At 40.4% G+C, this 22,120-nt stretch overlaps 1 protein-coding gene across 1 annotated transcript in view; it reads right to left on the bottom strand.

Annotated features, from left to right (window-relative positions):
* Positions 1-22,120, bottom strand: part of CSMD3 (CUB and Sushi multiple domains 3) — a 584,303-nt gene that overhangs the window by 138,034 nt on the left and 424,149 nt on the right. Inside the window, exons 28-31 of the mRNA XM_060277658.1 lie at positions 15,681-15,872; positions 9,147-9,285; positions 5,961-6,148; positions 5,372-5,566 (exon numbers count right to left, since the gene is read on the bottom strand). Of these exons, the coding sequence (XP_060133641.1) occupies positions 5,372-5,566; positions 5,961-6,148; positions 9,147-9,285; positions 15,681-15,872 (714 nt within the window). The remainder of the gene's footprint in view (positions 1-5,371; positions 5,567-5,960; positions 6,149-9,146; positions 9,286-15,680; positions 15,873-22,120) is intronic.

Genomic DNA, 22,120 nt, shown 5'->3' with positions numbered 1-22,120 from the left:
CAGACTATTAAAATTAGAGGAAATAATTAAGGTCCATTCATTTCAATGGTTCCCCTCTGAGTATGACTAATCTTAGATACAGCCCTAAGCTCTTGCATATCCCCCCCCCAAAAAAAACCCTAAACAAACATTGAATGAAAAGTTCTGGTTTAGCATTTAGTACATTCAAAGTGCTTTTCTTTGGCATATAAAATGAGGGAGAAAGTGTGGAAAGAAATATTTTTTTCACAAAAGCATTAATTCTCAAATGAGGTAAACCTTATATGTAAATTCTGTTCTATTTCTTGAACAAAACCTATCAGCAGTGAAACTAAGTGTCAAATTACATATGGAATTTGCAATAATGTTGAGCATTATTAAAGATTTAATTACATTATCTGGAGACTCAATCTCATCTGTAAGTATCCATTTCAAGTAAAATTGAGCTCAGAGGTATTTTAGCATAATGCTTATTTCACACAAGCTTATGCTATATCTAAGTATCACAGGAAAGTTCTGCCAATGTTAATGAGTCACAACATGTATAATATTACATTCTGTTACGATCTAAAGATGCAAATCAAATAATTGTAGCAGAATAACTTCACTGGTCACCTAATAGCACTATTCAGTCTGTCTCAAAATGCAATATATACGGTCATTTCTGTTAAAGAAGCAAAGATTAAAGGCACACTTCAAGAGATGAGAAGGGGTTGAGAACCAGACATACCTAGACATGCCGCTAAAATGTTGTTTTGTACTACATGAATAAGCCTAAAGGTAAAGGTACCCCTGACCATTAGGTCCAGTCGCGGATGACTCAGGGGTTGCGGCACTCATCTCGCTCTATAGGCCGAGGGAGCTAGCGTTTGTCCGCCGACAGCTTTCGGGTCATGTGGCCAACATGACTAAGCCCCTTCTGGTGAACCAGAGCAGTGCATGGAAACGCTGTTTACCTTCCCGCCGGAGCGTTGCCTATTTATCTACTTGTACTTGATGTGCTTTCGAATTGCTAGGTGGGCAGGAGCAGGGACCGAACAACGGGAGCTCACCCCATTGCGGGGATTCGAACTGCCAACCTTCTGATCGGCAAGTCCTAGGCTCTGTGGTTTAGACCACAGCGCCACCCGCGTCCCATGAATAAGCCTAGCCTTCTCCAATTTCCACTTTTAGTCGATGCTTGTCATTTCAACCAAACCAGGAATTGTGATTTAACACTAACTGGGTATACTTTCAAAACAAGCTGACTTCAAACCCAAAATGGCCAATGTAGCTTGGGCTGAAAAGCCTGCTAATGATTTAGTATGGGCACACTTGTCAATTCAACCTGTCACATATCTAAGGGAAGAGGTAAGATTTCCATTTCACACAAGACTATGAACATGTGGAAATAGTTGCTTGACTCACTGGCTCGTTTTCTTTCTACACCCCTACCGTATTGGGACCCGGGTGGCGCTGTGGTCTAAACCACAGAGCCTCTGGGGCTTGCTTGATCGGAAGGTCGGCGGTTCTAATCCACATCACGTTACTGAGCTCCCATTGTTCTGTCCCAGCTTTGGCCAGCCTAGCAGTTCAAAAGCACACTAGTGCAAGTAGATGAATAGGTACTGCTGTGGCGGGAAGGTAAACAGTGTTTCCGTGCACTCTGGCACTTGTCAGTGTCCCATTGCACCAGAAGCAGTTTAGCATGAGGACATGCTAGCCACATCACCCATAAATATGACTTTGGACAAATGCTGGCTCCCACAGCTTGAAAAGTGGTGAATGAGTGGTGCACCCCATAGTCGCCTTTGACTGCACTTAACTGTCCAGGGGTCCATTACTTTACACCCCTACTGTGTACTACTCTGTATGTGATATTCCATTATTTAACATGCAACAAACCTATAGAGATGGGTTTTCAAAAAGAAGAAAATGCCCCCCTCCCCCATTCAATGGTGTCACCAATATGTGGAAGACACCCAACTCTATCTCTCCATTCCATCTGAATCGGGTATGGATGTGTAGGCCAGTATCTGGAGTCAGTAATGCGTTGGATGAGAGTCAACAAGCTGAGACTGAATCCTGAAAAGACAAAGGCAGTATTTGTAGATGGTTCACATGTTCTGCCAATGAGTGGACAGCCTGTTCCACTAGCAGGCGTTGCTTTTTCCTTGAAGGAGCAAGTGCTTAGCTTGAGGGTATTCCTTGCCCCAACAGGGACACTTTAGGCTCTGGGAAGCAAACTGAAAATATATACTCTTTATGAATTTATAGTGGAACATCTTGTGCTTGTGTGTCCCTCCCATGCAAGTTACAGGTAGGTAGCCGTGTTGGTCTGGCATAGCCGAAACAAAATAATTTTTTTTCCTTCTTCCAGTAGCACCTTAGAGACCAACTAAGTTTGTCATTGGTATGAGCTTTCGTGTGCATGCACACTTCTTCAGAGTAGTTTCCTGTTTTGTTTTTAAGGAGGAAATGTAAAAAGCTTTTGCTCTTGGTCTCAGGTAGGATGGTAATTATGATTTGGATCCTTCTCAGCATGAAATGGGGTTTTCCACAATACTGAGCAATAAAGTGCTATCTTGTAAACAACTGATATGTGTTACGTGAAAGGTAAATCTTAGGTAATATTGTTAGAAAGAAATGCACTTGTTGAAGTTGACAAAAATCATTACTTATTATCCTTTGTCCTACGAAAAGTTTAATCTGCACACCTTAATTATATTCTGCTTTTAAAAGCTATCATCAAATGCCAAATGGCTTAGTGTATTAGCCTGGTTAATCTTTGCATTCATTCATATGAGAGTGAGATTGTGGACTTGGTTCACATCCTGCAATTATTAGAGGGGCTTCAAGGACATTTGAAATAAGGATATTAGCCAAAGGCAAGTCACACTTAATATAGAGAGGCATTGGAGAAATGTATATAGCTTTCTTTCCTTCTTCCATTAGCTTAATTAAAAAAGAAGAAAGTAAAATTTTCTTGAATCTTGTTAAAAACGTATGTTAGGATAGGAAAATGAAGTAAAGACTGTTTGGGGTTATTGTACAGACATCAAATCCACAGAGTTACAATGTGTAGAGATGGGGAACCTGCTCTCCAAATACCGCTGAACAACAACTGTGGTTGTTGCTAATCTGGCCCATAACACACTTTCCCTCCAGGTCAAATCCTCCTGCCCATTACCTGACATCTATTCTGCCTTCATCAGATTGCCCTTGGAACAGTGATGGCCAAAGAAAAGAAAGAAAGACTATGTCCAGTTCTGGGCACCACAGTTTAAGAAGGCTATTGACAAGCTGGAACACATGCGGAGGAGGGTGATCAAGATGATAAAGGTTCTGGAAACCAAGACTTTTAAAGAATGCTTCAAGGAGTGAGTAGCTTGGAGAAAAGAAGAAGAAGAAGAAGAAGAAGAAGAAGAAGAAGAAGAAGAAGAAGAAGAAGAAGAAGAAGAAGAAGAAGAAGAAGACGATGACTTTGGATTTGATATCCCGCTTTATCACTACCCGTGGAGTCTCAAAGCGGCTAACAATCTCCTTTCCCCTCCTCCCCCACAACAGACCACCCTGTGAGGTGGGTGGGGCTGAGAGACTTCAGAGAAGTGTGACTAGCCCAAGGTCACCCAGCAGCTGCATGTGGAGGAGCGGAGACATGAACCCAGTTCCCCAGATTACGAGTCTACCACTCTTAACCACTACAGCACACTGGCTCTCTGAGAGGTGATACAATAGCCATCTTCAAATAACTGAACTGCTGTCTCATTTGAAATGGAGCAGGTTTGTTTTCCACTGTTCCAGAGTGTAGGACTCAAACCAATGTAGACTATAAAAGTATTCTTTCCCTCTCCCTTTCCAGGATTTCTCTCCAGATTACTTTTTTTTTAGCGGGGGGGGGGGATCTAGAGTATGTGTTCCTGACATTGTGCGATCAGGACAGATTAGGGATTCTGTTTACTGCCCACTTCACTGTCCAGCAGTCTCCCTGACCGAGAAGACAGAGCTGGTCTTGGAGGTCGTGTTGAGGACTCCCAAACTCTTGGTTTTGGGGTACTTTTGGGGTCCATGTCGAGGCGAATGGTTCTGGGGTGGCTCAGGACCTCATGGCTGCCATAATGACCATGGGGCTGTCCCAACAAGGCACTGTGACTAGCCCAACATATGTGGCAGGCCACACTCTAGACCTTGTTTTCTCAACCAGGCAGGAAAAGGATGACCTGAAAGTGGGGGGTATTGACATCGGTCCCTTATCATGGTCAGGTCATTTTCTGTTGAGATTTAGGCTTTCAGCATTTTTTCTCCTCTGCAGAGGTGAGGTGACCTATGAAGTTTCCAGATGTCTCTGGGGGATTTTCTGGCTGCTATGACTGGAGCTCCTGTTGAACATCTGAACAGCTCAAGCTGTTGACACAATCACCCTTGAGTGCCTTCTCCCACATCATGGAGCCTGCTCTGTGCCCTCATAAACCCAGAATTTAGGGCAAGAAACAAACTGGGAGATGGCTCAAACATGATTGTAGGAAATATATAGTCATATGCAAACAAACACTGTGTGCCTCCTCCACAAGAGGTCTGGAGGATGGCAACATGAGAACAGGCCTTTTCAGCAGAGGCTCCCCATTTCTGGAATGTTTTCCCATGGAGGTTCAGCTGGCACCTTCATTATACACCTTGAAGCACCAGACGAAAATGTTCCTCTTCAACCAGACCTTTGGCTGATTAATATCCTATATCCTTTTAAATGTGTTTTTTTTTCGGGGGGGGGGGAGAGCCAAGGTTATTGTTTTGTTCTTGTTCTTGTTTTTATTATGCCTTTTGTGTTCTTATCTTGTGAACCACTCATAGAATAAAGGATGAAGGGTGGTATACAAATTTTTAAAATAAAATATACTATAGTCAATCCAACATGTGTGTGTGTGTGTGTGTGTGTGTGTGTGTGTATATATATATATATATATATATATATATATATATATATATATATACACAATCATCCTGAAAGCAGGAACATACAACTGTCCATTAGCAAAGCTGCTAGTGGAAATCCACTTTGACCAACACAAAGTACAGGAGTGGTTGGGTGGGTAAGCATTGACAAAGGAAAGTGAGAGCAGGCACAGGCCTCCTTTTAAATCTTGGGATCAGACCCCCAAAATGAAGTACTCTGAAGCACCAACCCCAATTGGCTCACAGGGTGGAGAGACCACCCACCCTACCCCTGCAGCTGTGCGATGCGTACCAAACACACACTGCCCACCGTTGCTCCCCAGTGTTATGCGGCCCCACAAATTGAGATTCACCAGTAAGTCGGGGGAACCAGAACTTATGAAAATTAATGTAAACATTAAATACTTCTTCCTCCAAATCAGGAATTAGATTCATCCCCCTAACTCCATGCCCCCAAACTCACCATGGCAGCTTGGTAAGGCTCTGTTCCATCCAGGTCTCCCATCATCTCCCATAATACAAGTGAGTGTAGAGTATCCTTGAAGAACATAACCAGCATCACAATAATATGTGACTGTTGACCCTAATTTATAATCCATTCCAAGCCTTGTGCCATTCATTATATTCCCAGGATCGAAGCAGGACTCACGCAGTTTGGCTGTAGTAAGATGAAGTATGCAGTTTTAGTTACAAGAATTTCTCTACCTACAAATACAAATCTGTCTTAATGTGTCTTTCCCCCATACTATCGCACCCGTGTGAGTTTCTCTAAACTATATAACTCTTAGTGATTTTGCTTGATGATCTTTGATAGTTTCACACACTTCATAAAACACAGTGCATTAACAATATTGTCTGACTATATCAGTAGTCCAATGAAACAGAACTAGACGTCATCTTTTTGCTAAAGTACAAATTATGATATCAATGGGGTATGCCAATGACTAAATGAACAAACTGATACAAATCGTGTGTGTGTAGGAATATAAAAAAGCAGCACAATCTTGAGTACTAGAGTGTCCAAAATTTGCAATACAGTTACATTCACTTACCTTTATACTCCAAGTGGAAACCCGTAAAACTAACTGATCCATCACTCCGAAAAGCCAAGTGCATAGAGTTGGAACTACTCTCTATCCTCTCAGGTAATTTGCTATCTTGAAAACTCCCAATTAGTGGACTATTGCTGTCTGGCCCATCATAGATATAAAGAAAGTCATAGTTTGGTTCTATACTGAAGCTGCAAAAGACAGAGGGAGAAATATGATAGATGGAACATGCCTTTTCCAGTAACATTATCCTAATATGTCCTGCTAACTGGTAAAACCAGCACATATAAGGAAGTGTTGCAATACTTTGGGGGTCAAATTTACTTCTTTTGGTGGAGGCAACTTCCAAGTTGCATCGTACCTTCTTGTATGATAGAATGCCTAATATTATAGGTAGTACATGCACATGTAAAACATTTTCTTACGGATTAATATAATTCCGTGCATCTTTTAAACATTGTGTTTGCCTATCTCCCGATATCTGATTCGCTCTGAACTTTTTGTTTGCATTTACTTTCACAAATACTCTTGTCCATGTTATTATCCTTTATAGGTCAGAAATGCAGCACTGACAATAGATTTGCTTTGTTTAATCTGTGACATCACTTTAGGTACTGAATTGTGGTAGAGAATTTGAACAAACATTATTTAATAACCAGGAGAGCATCGCTCACCTGAGCCTTATTATTATGTAAATATATGGCTTATAAAATGGGTCGTTAATATGGGTATGACATTTTCCTTTAATCTCCTATAAAAGCTGTAATGCATACATCTCCTATTAAAGCTGGAAAACTATTAGCCTGGATCACTAGTGTTTTAGTTTTGTGTCTACATATTGACAATGTTATCCATTAGAAAACTTTAATGGACATAAGAGCAGAAGAAGAGGCCTACTGAATCAGAACAAAGGCCCATTTAGTCCAGTATTGTGTTTCCAGCGGCTATCAAAATGTCTATGAGAAGCAGAACACTAACACAATAACAATCTGAGATGAGCTTGATTGTGTCACCTGCTTATCCCCAGTTTCCACATTAGCATTTTCAGTCATAAAAGGGCTCCAACGAATTATTCTTGTTACTACACTTGGTGCATATTTCTTGGGTCATGAGCCAACATAAATTTATTACACAAGCCTCACAAACACAAATGAATTTTCAAACAAGCACAATGCTAAGTAATACCAGGCACAAGAAATTCTTGTAAAGAAGCTGGTAAAATGTGGGCTAGACAATGCTACCATTCAGTGGATTTGTAACTGGCTGACTGACCGACCCCAAAGGGTGCTCATCAATGGCTCCTCCTCATCCTGGAGAGTAGTGACTAGTGAGGTACCACAGGTTTCTGTCTTGGGCCCAGTCTTATTCAACATCTTTATCAATGACTTGGATGATGGGCTTGAGGACATCCTGAGCAAGTTTGCAGATGACACCAAATTGGGAGGGGTGGCTAATACATAGCTGCCAAGTTATCCCTTTTTTAAAGGGATTTTCACTTATGCTGAATAGGCTTCCTCGCGAGAAAAGGGAAAACTTGGCAGCTATGGGCTAATACCCCAGAGGACAGAATCACACTTCAGAATGACCTTAACAGATTAGACAACTGGGCCAAAGCAAACAAGATGAATTTTAACAAGGAGAGATGTAAAGTACTACACTTGGGCAAAAAAAATGAAAGGCACAAATACAGGATGGGAGACACCTGGCTTGAGAGCAGTACATGTGAAAAGGATCTAGGAGTCCTGGTAGACCACAAACTTGACATGAGTCAGCAGTGTGATGCAGCAGCTAAAAAAGCCAATGCAATTCTGGGCTGCATCAATAGGAGTATAGCGTCTAGATCAAGGGAAGTAATAGTACCACTGTATTCTGCTCTGGTCAGACCTCACCTGGAGTACTGTGTCCAGTTCTGGGCACCACAGTTCAAGAAGGATACTGACAAGCTAGAACGTGTCCAGAGGAGGGCAACCAAAATGGTCAAAGGCCTGGAAACAATGCCTTATGAGGAACAGCTTAGGGAGCTGGGTATGTTTAGCCTGGAGAAGAGAAGGTTAAGGGGTGATATGATAGCCATGTTCAAATATATAAAAGGATGTCATATAGAGGAGGGTGAAAGGTTGTTTTCTGCTGCTCCAGAGAAGCGGACGCGGAGCAATGGATTCAAACTACAAGAAAGAAGATTCCACCTAAACATTAGGAAGAACTTCCTGACAGTAAGAGCTGTTCGGCAGTGGAATTTGCTCCCAAGGAGTGTGGTGGAGTCTCCTTCTTTGGAGGTCTTTAAGCAGAGGCTTGACAGTCATATGTCAAGAATGCTTTGATGGTGTTTCCTGCTTGGCAGGGGGTTGGACTGGACTATGGATCGCTTCTCTAGAGATAATTGCTTATTACCTTTTAGTCACCAGGCAATTTCGATCACATTAGCCCAAGCCTTTGGTGGCTAGTAAATGAACTGTTGCCCAAATAAAGATTTTTTAATTGCCCAGCAGTACAAACATCTCATAAACATTGGTTCTATGGTTTCACCTGGCTTTTATTGATTAGCATTCTTAGTTCCTCTTGCTTTTATTGTTTTTTTAAATTGATTTTTTTTTGTATTGCTTCATATATTTACCTGTACATTGCTCTGGAAGCTTTATTTATTTATTATTATTATTATTATTATTATTATTATTATTATTATTATTATTGGCTAAAGGCCAACCAACATAATAAATAAACAAATAGATGTAACTTTTGTAAGTTTTTTTTAATAAAAAAGATACTGTTTTTAGAGTAATCAGGCAGTTTTTGAAAACACATGGCCTTTTTATGACTTTGCTTTCTGCTTCCTTATAGTTATTTAGGATGTTTAGGACATATCCACTCTGAGAGGACCACAGAAATTGGCAGAAATTAAACAAGTGAAGAAAGCAAGTACACAACATTGTCCTGCTACTCAACCTATTGATTCTTCTCTTATATGAGCTACAAGCAAGCATCCAAATGTTTTTATATCACAAGCAACTCTGAATGCTGTTGAGTAAGTTCCTGATTTTTCTACTCTAACTTCCCTCTTCAAGTTCATTATTCTGTAAGCCAGATGTACTGGGCTTTGAAAAACAACACACTTGCCACATTTAGCAGTAAATATTCTCAGGGGCCAGATATGTGTTCATTGTTCCCGGTTTGAGTCAACCAGTCACTTACCTGATAAATGCTAAGGATATGACATAGTCATTATTAACAGTGATAGTCCAGTCGCAGTCTCTGCTATGAGGATAAGGATGAGGGAAATTTGGTGAAAGGATAAATCCCGATGAGCCTGTCAGGTTGCCGCCACAAGGTGCTGTGAATGAATCAAACAAAAATGGTATCAAGTGAATCCCAACACGATTCCATCAAATTTATATCAGTATGAACCACAGGCAATAATCAAAAAATTTTGGGGAAATATTACCTCCAAGTTGCACCAGTGAACCCATCATTATTCTAATATGTCCTCCAGGAACAGATTTTATTTAATGTGATTTTCAAATAGGTCTGGACAAGAAAGTATTCTGGTCACAGAAATGGCTGGGAAAGGCTGTTAAAAACACATGCACACATCTGAGCTATGTTAATGTTGGTTGAACTTTTCATTGTTGGAAGTATGACTATGCATAAGACATGTAGTATTTCCTGTAAAAAGGATTTTAATGATGGCTGTTATCAGAACAAGATGACATGAGAGCATCTAATAGAACATGTGCATGCCATTATCTTAAAAATAAAACCAAACAACAAAGCAGAACATCAGTGAGCAGAGCTAAGGTGCCCTGTCCTATTTTATACAAATTCTGCCACAACTCATGTCAAGCCAATCAGTATTATTATTATTTTTATTTTGACTCAGCAAGAAACTAGTATGAGTTATAGTTTTATAATAATGATAAAGGTCTGTGGCTCTACTGAAGAGGATCCTATCAGATATAATTTTATTTGTGGAAATATTAATTTTTATCATTGCTTTTGCTCATGTCACTTAATAAGAATAATACTTTTTTAAAAAAAGATTGAAGTTAAAATGCACACAGAGATATTATGAAATCCTATTCATAACTAAGAACAATTCCTTACAGTGTAATCCAGGCATCCCCAAATTTCAGCCCTCCAGATGTTTTGGACTACAATTCCCATCATTCCTGACCACTGGTCCTGTTAGCTAGGGATCATGGGAGTTGTAGGCCAAAACATCTGGAGGGCCGCAGTTTGGAGATGCCTGGTGTAATCAGTGCTTGAACACATGCATGGAACTTTACAGAAGAATCTACTTCCATGGGCAGGCATTCCAGAGCCTCAAGGTCACCACTGGAAAGCCCATATAATGAGCCAACTTCTTAACGGAATGTTAGTGTCATCAAGTAGTCCATGTTTGCATTGCTTCCCATGTTTATCTCTGGGAAATGGGTTGTGAGTGTGCTAGTACTGGATAGGAAGAGTATGCAACTTGAAATGACTGTTGCACCAATGGCGAAAAGCAGAAAAAAGGCCTAACAATTTCATTCAAAGTTATGTGCCAGTTTATGCAAAAAAAAATGTCAAAAGAAGAGGTAAACCCTATCCTACAGTGTTCCTTGGAAGCCCACTCAACCAAAATGAACAGAACGGGATGTTTATATGTGTAGGCACACGAAAGATCTATTACTGGTGATTTGTGATCACAGTATTATTGTATAAAACAAACACAACAAATCTTTCACACAAGAAATGGCATTTGCATGACAAGCAAGCGGCAAGTAAATCAATATAATTATAGCTGTGTATAAGACAATCGTAAGATTGATGCAAACTCATCAGAAACAAATATGTTATATCGGAATTAGCATAGTACTTGTTCATTTTTATAGACACTTTCTATAGAACGTGAAGTATGGATATTTAACTAAGAACAAAAAGTCCTTATCTAGTGACGTGTGTGTGCGCATGCACGTGTAGACAGGTATTGAACACCCAGTTTCTTTTTATTAAACAGCATCTCCCCTACACAATGTCAGAACTCAAGGCTATATCAGATCTTGAACAAGTAACCTGAAGTTTATTAGCCAGGATTTAGGCAGTGTGCCACCGTCAAACTCTGGGTAAAGGAGGATGGGGACTACAGTGATACTAGTACCAGCTCAATAAGCGCTAGGTCAATGCCAGCCAAATAACCTTTTACAGGTATATCTTTTTCTTAAAAAAAAAGAAGTATATTTAAAAAATAATGACTAATAAAACATGTCATTAGCTACACATTGAAACACTGAAAACAACACATATTTTAAAATGTTGACGATTATACAGTGATACCTCGGGTTACGAACACTTCAGGTTACAAACGCTTCAGGTTACAAACTCCACTAACCCAGAAATAGTACCTCAGGTTAAGAACTTTGCTTCAGGATGAGAACAGAAATCGTGCTCCTGCGGCGCGGCGGCAGCAGGAGGCCCCATTAGCTAAAGTGGTGCTTCACGTTAAGAACAGTTTCAGGTTAAGAACGGATCTTTGGAACGAATTAAGTTCTTAACCAGAGGTACCACTGTATATTTGTTATAATAATCATTGAAAGTGAAAATGAGGTAACCAAACGACAAACAAGAAATGAAAACAAACAAGCAAAATCTAATAGCAAAAAATATCTCATATTCATATATATATGAGAGAATGAATATATGGACCAATTGGTGAATTACAACAAAGGGGTAAAGTCAGCTAATATTTGGTGACCTATATAAAAGCTACCGGTTCAGGTTTCATCACTAGCCTTTATATGCTAGGAAGCCAGAGGGTGGCAGGAAAGATTTGTGAGTTCCTTGGTAGGTGTTAATTATCCCTGCTCATTGATGGTCCTAATGCTTACTGCTAATTATAGTTATTTCAATAATGTTGTGGCCTTTGTCCCCCAAATCGAATGTCCACCTCTTATTACAATTCTGCAGAAGTATATTAAATACAGGTTTAGAAAATAGCCTTAGAGAAAATGCATACGGTATATGACATTAGTTGTGTGGCTGTAATTAACACATATAATTGCAGCCATGGGTAAACCTGAACAGTTCCACAAAGTAAGTTTAACACTTTCTGTCCCTAACATGGTTCCAACAATAAGTTCTGAAGCTGTTGTTTCTATCTCAATGGGCACCAATTAACACAATTAATGTCACATGTCTCACCAAAGACTCTTAAGAAAGTTTAGCAGTTATAGAACAAGAAGAGATGTTATACTGTGGATCACCAATTGGTTAAGCAGCAGGAAGTATGAATAAATGAATAGTTCTCCCAATGGAGGGATGTAGAAAGTTGAGTCCCCCCCCCCCGATGATCAGTATTGGGAACTGTGCTTTTAAAGCTGTTCATAAACAATCTAGAGTTAGAGGTGAGCAATGATGTGACCAGGTTTGCTGACAATACTAAATTGTTCAGGGTCATCAGAACAAAAAGGGATTGTGAAGAGCTCCAAAAGACCTGTCTAGACCAGGCACCCCCAAACTTCGGCCCTCCAGATATTTTGGACTACAATTCCCATCTTCCCCGACCACTGGTCCTGTTAGCTAGGGATCATGGGAGTTGTAGGCCAAAACATCTGGAGGGCCGCAGTTTGGGGATGCCTGGTCTAGACTGAGTGAACGGGCAGCAAAATAGCAAATGCAATTCAATGGAAACAAGTGTGAAGTGATACATGCAGAAGCAAAACCATAGGTAATAATAATCCTAATTTCACATATAAGATCATGGGGTCTGAACTCGAGGTGACTAATCAAGAATGAGATATTGGGGTCATAGTAGAGAGCTTAATAAAGATGTGGACCTAGTGTGTGCCAACCTTGGAGAAGACAAATTCTATGCTAGGGATCATTATGAAATGAATTAAAAAAATAAAATTAATGGTACCATAGTTCCAGTATGGTGCAACTATATTTGGAACTTTGTATACAGTTCTGATCACGTCGCCTGAAAATGGATATTGTAGAGTTGAGAAAAGTTCCAGGAAAGGGCAACCAAAATGAAAAGGGGATGGAGATGCTCCCCTATGAAGCAAGTTTGCAGTATTTGGAGCTTTTAAGTTTACAGAAGATGGGGTTAAGAGGAGACACGAGAGAAGTGTATAAAATGGCTCATGGTGTGGATGAAGTGGATAGAGAGTTTCTTTTACTCCATCTCCCATAGAACATGTGGACATCCAAGGAAACTGAATGTTGGGAGAATGAGGACAGACAAAAGGAAGTACTTCTTCACACAGCACATAGGTAAATTATACAAATTTCTGCCACAAGAGGCAATTGCCCCCCACCCTCCAGTCTGGGTGGCTGTGTGTGTGGTGTCTTGTTTATGTAAGCGAGAGTGAGGAATCTTGTGCCTGTGTGAGAGTGGGATCAGTGTGATTGGCGGCGGTGAACCCCCCCCCCCAAAAAAAGCTCAACAACTTTTTAGTTTGGGGGATATGGCAAGCCTATTTGCACCTACATTGCACTGATCAATTTGAAAGTATAATAATATAATAAAGTGGCATGCCTATGCTTTAGCAGCCTTTGCTTTTCACAGGTGCATATTTTAAGTTGTACTACTGTAGGTTGAACATGTACTGAATAATTACCACCCACAAAATTCAAAAAAATACTTTTATATATTCAAAGGCTTTTTTTTTAAGGATTTGACCAATCCTAAAGCTTCAATATTACCAAATAAATGTTTGGGATGAAGTGGCTAAAATACTGCGCCAACACACAACATGAATCTAAACAGATGCTGCAAATCCATTGCTCAAATGTATTAAAATGAGATAGCCTGGTGGAAATATATAGAATGGAGCAAAGCACTCATGCATTTTTATTTTAACTGGCAGAACATGATGTGAATTTCTGGGTGTCTTTCATTTAATTATTTCTGTTTAATGTCTTTTTTTATGTAATAAAACCCAAAGGAAAAAAAGCAGAGTTCCATTAAAGTCGTCGTTCCGTGTTGGTGTTGTTTTTAAACACATCTGGGGGTAATCATATTTTCCAGATCTTCACAGAAAACAAAGCTGTTAGATGTTTGCCAATCCCAGAACAATCTGATCTCCCATATTAAATATTTACAAAAATGTCACAATGAATTTCTCTCGCAGAAATTCTAATAAGGCAAAACGATCGATTTTCATTAAAAAACATTTTTATAAAGATTTTTGTTTCAGCAACTAACAAACCAGTTCCTTTAGCAAACGATTCTCTGTATAATTCCATCAGTATGAAAACAACAACAAACAACAACAACAAAGCTCTACAAGAAATAAACTTTGCAGAAATATTTTAGTGGGTGAAAAAACTAATGAACATCTTTAAAATACGTTTTTCTCTGTTAATTTTTTTTTTACAAGCTTCCATTGTTTATAAGATCCAGAGAGACATGGGTATGAAAGCACATGCACCAGAACTCTCAGGATGTCCCTTCACAACTAGAAGACTTTGTGCCGCTCCTAAAGCTGCTTTTGTCATGACCTCACAGTGCAGCAGCAACTAAGACTTGAAGCTACAGAGTCTCTAACCTGGGGTGTCTTACCCATAGAGGCTAGTGGTGCGGGGCACTGGGGCGCCAAGTACTGGAGGGTGCCAAGGAAGAGGTGGAGGCTGGGTGCAGTGCCTCCCGGCATCAGAAGCAGCGCTGCACCCAGAACCTCCATCTGCCATGGCCACCGTGGCACTAAGTGGCCAGCTGAGCCGGGAGGTGCTGCGTCCAGCCTCCACCTCTTCCCCGCTGGAGGTGCCACCCTCCAGCCGTTGCCCGCCTCCTCCAGCCCTGCCGGAAGCATCGTCTTCCCTTTATTGTCATTGTACAACCTGTGTGCAATGAAATTAAACGACCCCCCCCCCAACACTCAATCTCTTATCGAACAACATCACCAATATTCCACCTTCAGGATGTTGTAAGCCTAGCAACACAGGAAATATGCCAGGCAGGGTCTCCAGGGGAGCCTGGGAGAGGTAGACTAGGGGCAGACGTTGAAAAAGGTTTAGTTTGCTCTCAACCTTCATGGAGCAAGTTGCCCGCTTGAAATTACATGTGGCCCTGAAACTCCTGACCTGCCTTATCTGTGGGATCTGCCAATAGACCAGACTTTGTGAACTGTCTGTTAAGACCGTGAAAGCACTCTGCCATTTTGTCACAAGAATGGGGACAGTCTCTCTTTCCCCTCTCAAAAAAAGTGTCAAAAGGTCAAAAAAATGTAGCTTTTTTATTCCTTCATGGAAATTTGTTATGGCATTCCTTCCATTGTAGAAACATTGCAGATTACTCCAACTGGCGTAATTGCTTCTAACACACTTCCAGTGTAGCCACTCTTCATTGGAATCAATGTCTCCCAAAAGACAAAGGGACTCCTTAACTCAGGAGACTAAGAAGAAATTCTGCTTCTGATCAAGACTAGCTACACTGAAAACACATTAGGTGTAATGACTATAATTGGGAGTGCTTTTTATGACAAACCTACAATTTTCTTCAGTACCTATTGAGCTTCTCCTCTTTGCTCTCTTTGTGATGCTGTCCTCTTTCCTTTCCTCCTGCAAGAAATCTACCCTCTTAAAAAGGTAAAACACCCTCTTGTTGAGGCCTACTGAGCTGCCCTGATATCTGTGTTTAATTCAACATTAACAATAAGCTATTGACTTTTGGCTTTGTGGCTGTGTAACTATAACATGTTTCCAAAGTCAGAAAAGCAGTTGCGTCTTCCCTTGGTTTCTGCATACCTATACAGACTGGTGGGTTGGGCTGCCAGAAGTACCGGTTTTCTACCTGAATGCAGGTTATTCTTTCATCTCCTTGCAACTCATAGCCAGGGTCACACTGAAAAATGACGGTGTCTCCAGGTTCTCTCCCATCCCCATTTCGGGTTCCGTTCATGGGGACTCCGGGATCACGGCATGCTGTGGCTACAGAACCTAGGAGGAAGGCAAAAATATCACATTTTGATTCATAACATACATATGTTTTAAGAAAAGACTATTACAGGGTACATGGCCCTTGCAAGCCAATGAGATGTTTAGGCCTCTTTTCTTCGGGGAAATATATAGTGCACTAAAATGATTATTATATGCAATCATTTCTTTTATTTGCCATCTGTTTTGATTACTGACTGTAGTCACGTTTCAGCAGACTTAATGTAGCATTTGAATGCATAGAATAAAATATGCCAGTAAAAGAAATATGCTGAACTAGTTACACTAACATGTGTGTTTTTGTTTGTTTTTAAAAAGAAAAATCAAAGAAGGAACTGAGATGATACAAGTTAAATGAATGGCATTATACTTAACCAGGTGTACCAAAAATTGCCACATGATAGCCCATGATGGGTGAAGTGGTTTACCTTTTTTCTTCTTCATATAGCTTGGAACAAATTCATAGATAATTCATCATTTTAACAATGCCTATTTTGAATTAATGTACTAGTTATAGGTAGGTAGCCGTGTTGGTCTGACGCAGTCAAAACAAAATAAAAAAATCCCTGCAGTAGCACCTTAGAGACCAACAATGTTTGTCATAGGTATGAGCTTTTGTGTGCATGCGCACTTCTTCAGATACACTGAAACAGAAGTCACCAGACCCTTATGTATAGTCAGAGGGTGGGGAGGGGTATTACTCAGAAGGGTGGTGGGAATTGGTGATTGGCTGATAGGAGTGGTAAACCTGTTGATGACTGTTAACGACTGTTAACGACTGCAATTGGTCTTGCAGGAAAAAGCAAGGGCTGAGGTGCTAAAGAAAGCTTTATCATGTATAATGAGATAAGAACCCAGTGTCCTTATTCAGACCAGGTCTCTCCATGGTTTTAAGCTTGGTAATGAGTTGCAGTTCAGCAACTTCTCTTTCCAGTCTGTTTCTGAATTTTTTCTGTAATAAAACAACTACTTTGAGATTTTGTATAGAATGTCCTGGGAGATTGAAGTGTTCTTCTACTGGTTTCTCTGTCTTGTGAATCCTGATGTCAGATTTATGTCCATACGGATAAATGGTTTACCACTCCTATCAGCCAATCACTTCTGTTTCAGTGTATCTGAAGAAGTGTACATGCACACGAAAGCTCAAACCTATGACAAACTTAGTTGGTCTCTAAGGTGCTACTGGAAGGATTTTTTTTTATTATTTATTGAATTAATGTGTTTTATCCAACATGTTGTCGGTTAGTGCAATGACTTCTGCTTGTGCAAAATAACTTTTTTCTTCTCTTCCCCATGTCTTCCCCACTCTGCTAATATGTTCTGAGGGTTTCCCAAACCTTCTAGAGCAGGCATCCCCAAACTTCAGCCCTCCAGATGTTTTGGACTACAATTCCCATCTTCCCCAACCACTGGTCCTGTTAGCTAGGGATCATGGAAGTTGTAGGCCAAAACATCTGGTGGGCCGCAGTTTGGGGATGCCTGGCATAGAGTGTGTGCAGGGACAAGACAGCAGAGGAAGTTCCATTACCAATGTGAAAGTTCTTGTGCTAGTGGGATGAGTTTGTTGGAAATAACCCAATGGGATTAAGAGCCATGCATCCCAGCAGCAAAAGAGACTTAGCTGTATTCAGCAGTAACTTTGACATTTTACTCTGAGCCAGAGCTTATGATTAAAATATTCTGTAAGCATTCAAATACAAATATTTCCGCTTCCCTTGGAACAAAACTTGACAGATTAAATTGCATTATACATTTTCTTTTCATTGAATCAGCATGCTTGCACTTTTCACTTAGGACCTGTCAATACTGACCAAAAAAAAGGATTTAGCCACTTGTTTACTTTTTCAGCCACTTGTTTACTTTTTTGTTTCCCAGGAAAAAGCCAGAGCTGGCAAAAGAAACGGGAAAACAGTAACTCAAACTGAATATGAGATCACAAAAAAGAACTCAAAGAAAGAATTAACTAAATTAGACTTTGGGCACGATCACTGGTCAGGCAGTTTGGAAAATATTATTTTCATTGTATTCAGGAGACTAGCATCCTAAACATAGTTCCTCCTAATACAGTCATACCTCGGTTTAAGTACGCCTCAGTTTGAGTATTTTCAGTTTAAGTACTCTGTGGACCTGTCTGGAATGGATTAATCCACTTTCCATTACTTTCAATGGGAAAGTTCGCTTCAGGTTAAGTGCGCTTCAGGTTAAGTATGGACTTCGGGAACGAATTACACTCATACCTCGGGTAAAGTACGCTTCAGGTTGAGTACTCCACAGACCCGTCTGGAACAGATTAATCCACTTTCCATTACTTTCAATGGGAAAGTTCGCTTCAGGTAAATTACGCTTCAGGTTAAGTACAGACTTCCGGAACCAATTGTGTTTGTAAACCAAGGTACCACTGTACTGGTATTCATGGTCAGGCAAATGCCTGGGTAAACAAGTACATTTGCAGTTGTCTGTGGAAACATCCCATAGTCTGAACCTACCTTCCACAAAATGTGCCTAACTTGTGGAAATATCTCCTATGGAGATCAGGCAGACTCCAAATTTGGGATTTTTCAGTTGACAGCTGAAAACGTACTTGTTTTCCTGGGCATTAATTCCTGGAGTTCCTGATTAATATGATTGGTATATTTCTTTTATTGAACTGATTTTATTGTGACATTCTGTTTTTATTTGTTTACGAACTATTTTACTATTTCTTTGCAAAACAAAGGTGGCATCTACATTATTTTAAATAAGAAAAGGTAACATAAATTTGGTTTCTTCTGTGTCACTGAACAAATGAGACAAGAGCAAAATGGCCTATAATCAAGAACACTTTCCATAAATACTTTTACCCAAAACTCTTTTACCAAGACAAAGCCAAATATTACAGAGATCATACTGGTGCTAGCTGAGCACATGGATGTTTCCAGGAGCACATGAGACTAATGTTAAAAACTAACAGATTATTGACACTACTATACACAAGACTTAGAACAATTGTCTTCCCTGTTCAGTTGCTCAAAGCTGGTTTTCTTCTATATTTAACTACATTTCCCCTCCTTTCAAAATTACTATTCTCCAACAAAATATTAGATATTGCTTTAATCTTCCCCTTTTCCTCATGGTTCATAGTTTGTGCATTGTATTGTTCTGATCCTCTCATATCTAGCCTTCCTGAGTTCCTGTTTTGTGTCCAGTACCCTAAATTCACACTGGAATGTGGGCTACATTCCATTGTTTCTATTAGTTTCTATTAGTTATCTAAAACACCTCTTTCATTGCTTTCCATGAAAATTGTAGAGTAAGCACAAATTTCAACAAAGATAAAGTTTCTTATAACCTTGCAATGAGACCTGCAATGCAGTCTTGAAAGAAAGCTGCAAAGCTCAGAAAATGCAACCCTTTACAAATTTGCATATGTGTACCTGATATTGTATTGCATTGTAACTTGTTGAAATGCTTAACCTATCATTCAGCTAACTTATTTGATGTATACTAGGGTGCCTATAAATTGACACAGAACTTGTTATCCAAACATGGTTATCTCAAAGATTATATTTGCTGCTCCCTGGCACTGAAGATCTTCACCTCTGCTCTCTGAATTATGGAATGCTTTCCATGAACAAACATGTTCTATTTTGAAATCTTTAAGATAATATTTTAGTTTCCTGTTAATTGTGTTGCTTCTCAGAGCAACTTGCTCAATGGAAGCTGTCCTCACTGTCTTCTGCTTTGTGCTCCTCTGCAAGATAGGAAGATAGGAGTCTCGAGATGAAGTGGTTAAGGTTCAAATTACAGTATATGTGTGATTTCTCTTCAAGAGGCCAGCACCGGAATCCTAGTTCTCTGGTTGTATTGCACAGATTATAGCCAAAATGGAAACACTTCCCACTCAAAGAAGTTGTGTGTGGAGACCCTTTAACCTGGCCAAGAAATAAATTCAGATAGGACTCAAATTTTGGTTTGGTTTTTGGCAGAATTTAGGCCACAACTTTATTGATTACAAATCAAGTGAGTGGTTGCATAGGCTCTGGTTCCAAAGCTACCTAAGGTAGCGCTGACTCTGGGTGCACCATGATTCAGCATAGCTGAACATCTGGGACGGGGCCCCTCGCGCAGCCTGGCCCATGGTTCCCCCAGATGTGCCCCTGAACTCTGGAGAGGGGCACAAACCTGCTTGGGGAAGACCAACCAGAAGTCCCAGGATTCCACTTAAAGGAATACCTATGGATAGGGTTGGCTAGGCATCCTGCCACCCCTATCAGCATGAACCAGAGCCTATCCGCCAACCTTACAAGTTGTGACGATTTGCTACGCGGCAGGCGAAACCCAAGTGGCAACAGCTAATCAGCCAAGTGGGGAATATTCCTGCCGTGCCCCATCCCCAAGAGTTGGCGACACACGGCGGCATAGCAAGGTCAAGCGCAAGCCCTAAAATTAGGGAGAGGTGGGCGGGTGTTTCTGTGCACAGTGACCTGAGAAGAGGATCTCTAAGGTCACATGCAGCACTTAAATAATGGTCTCTCTGACTCTTAAGACTGGCATGCCCTTAGCCCAATTGCACCCCATCAGAGAGACCACCAATAGGGTGTTGTGGCTGCTCCAATAGTCCCCGCCCCAACACCTAGGCCTGATTGCCGGGACCCACCACAACGCGTGCCCTCTCTTGTAGGGAGGACCCGATTTACCAAAATTAAGACAAATGCAAGTAGTAAAGAGCCACTTGTAAATTTTGGGATGTAACCAGACTTTTCTTAAACTGCCCATTGAAGAGTATTATAATTTGCTCAAGATAAATTCAGACAATGGTCATGTTCACAGAATTATAGAGGTGTTGTATATTCAGTGTCATGGGATTCCTTATATGCCCATTACTCTGCTGCTGCAATATAGTATCTACACATGAAGGAACAACTGAGGAATTTGATAGTTGTGTCTTACTAGGGTTGTCATATGTCTGGGAATTTCCGGGCATGTCCTCTTTGGGGGATCCTACATGCCCATCTGGGGTGAATTTTACATTTTAAAGGAAATGTCCTAGGTTTTGGGTTTTAAAAAATTGTGCGCAGGCGGCTCTGGTTCAGGCTTTGGTGTGGGCGGCTTGAGTTTGGTGGCGGCGGACAGGTTATCAGGCTCAACAACTTTTTGTGCCCAGATTTTTACCTCTTGAAATATAGCAACCCTATAAATGGACCATATCTCTTGGACTCATGTGTGCGTCAGAGGATGCTGGACTAGCTGGTCTTAAGGCCTGATCCATCATGATTCCATTTAGGTTCTTACTGGAGAAAAGCTTTCAAGGGAAACTCGGTCCCTACAGAATCATTTGGTTTCACCTCTGCTAAAACCATTATTCCTGCCTTCTTACATGATTACCCATAAGTGTTAACAAGACTAACAATCAAAACATCAAGATTAAAACGGTGCACATCCAGCAGAATAGTTCAAGTAAAGCATCGTGGCTAAGCAAACTTATCCTTTCCTTTCCACTTTTTTCTAATAGTCTGTGTCTAGTTTGCCGTTCTAGTTTTGATTTGTTTACTTTCAGTCAGAATAACTGCATAAGGTATTCAAAATGCTTTTCCACAGTGGAATTAATAATTCCCTGCATTTTCTGGGGTTGCCTCACCTAATACATCTTAGAAGCACATTTGCTTTCCTTGTAGCTATTTCACATTCATGATTCATCATCATTCTGTGATGAATAAATCCCCAAGTCCCTCTCTTCTACCATCTTCAAAATGTCTGTTTCAAGCAGACTGGGGGTGTGTGCTTCATATTAGTCTCCAAATGCTTTTCCCCCTATACTTTGTACTATCTAGTTTCATCCCTTTTCAATTACTGCATTCCGTGAAGTTATATAGTACGGCTGAATCTTTCTATCTTCTCTGTTTCACCAATGCCTCCCAACTTCGTACCATTAGCAATTTTCATGAATTCATTCCTTTATCCATTGCCAAGGTCATTAAATGGAAATATTAAATTAAATGTTTCCCAAGACTAATTTACAATCATTCTACTTGTAAATGTTCTGCATTTTGCTCCAGCACCATTTCTTGCTCTCGGTGAATTTCTCATTTTATGAACCCCCACCCCACCCCATTTTAATATTTTCTAGCTACTGCGGTTAAAATCCTCAACATGCTTGAGAGCTTGTACTTGTACTGGTCCCAGTACCAATCTGGATGGAACAGTGGCAGGAATATGTGAGACCTGACTGGGTCAACACTGAAACCCTATTAACCACCCATGGAGTTAGGATG

This window comes from Zootoca vivipara, chromosome 8, assembly GCF_963506605.1.
Source record: "Zootoca vivipara chromosome 8, rZooViv1.1, whole genome shotgun sequence".
Classification (NCBI taxonomy): domain Eukaryota; kingdom Metazoa; phylum Chordata; class Lepidosauria; order Squamata; family Lacertidae; genus Zootoca; species Zootoca vivipara.
Note: the sequence above shows the minus strand (reverse complement) of the source record. Positions and strands in the feature narration are given on the sequence as shown.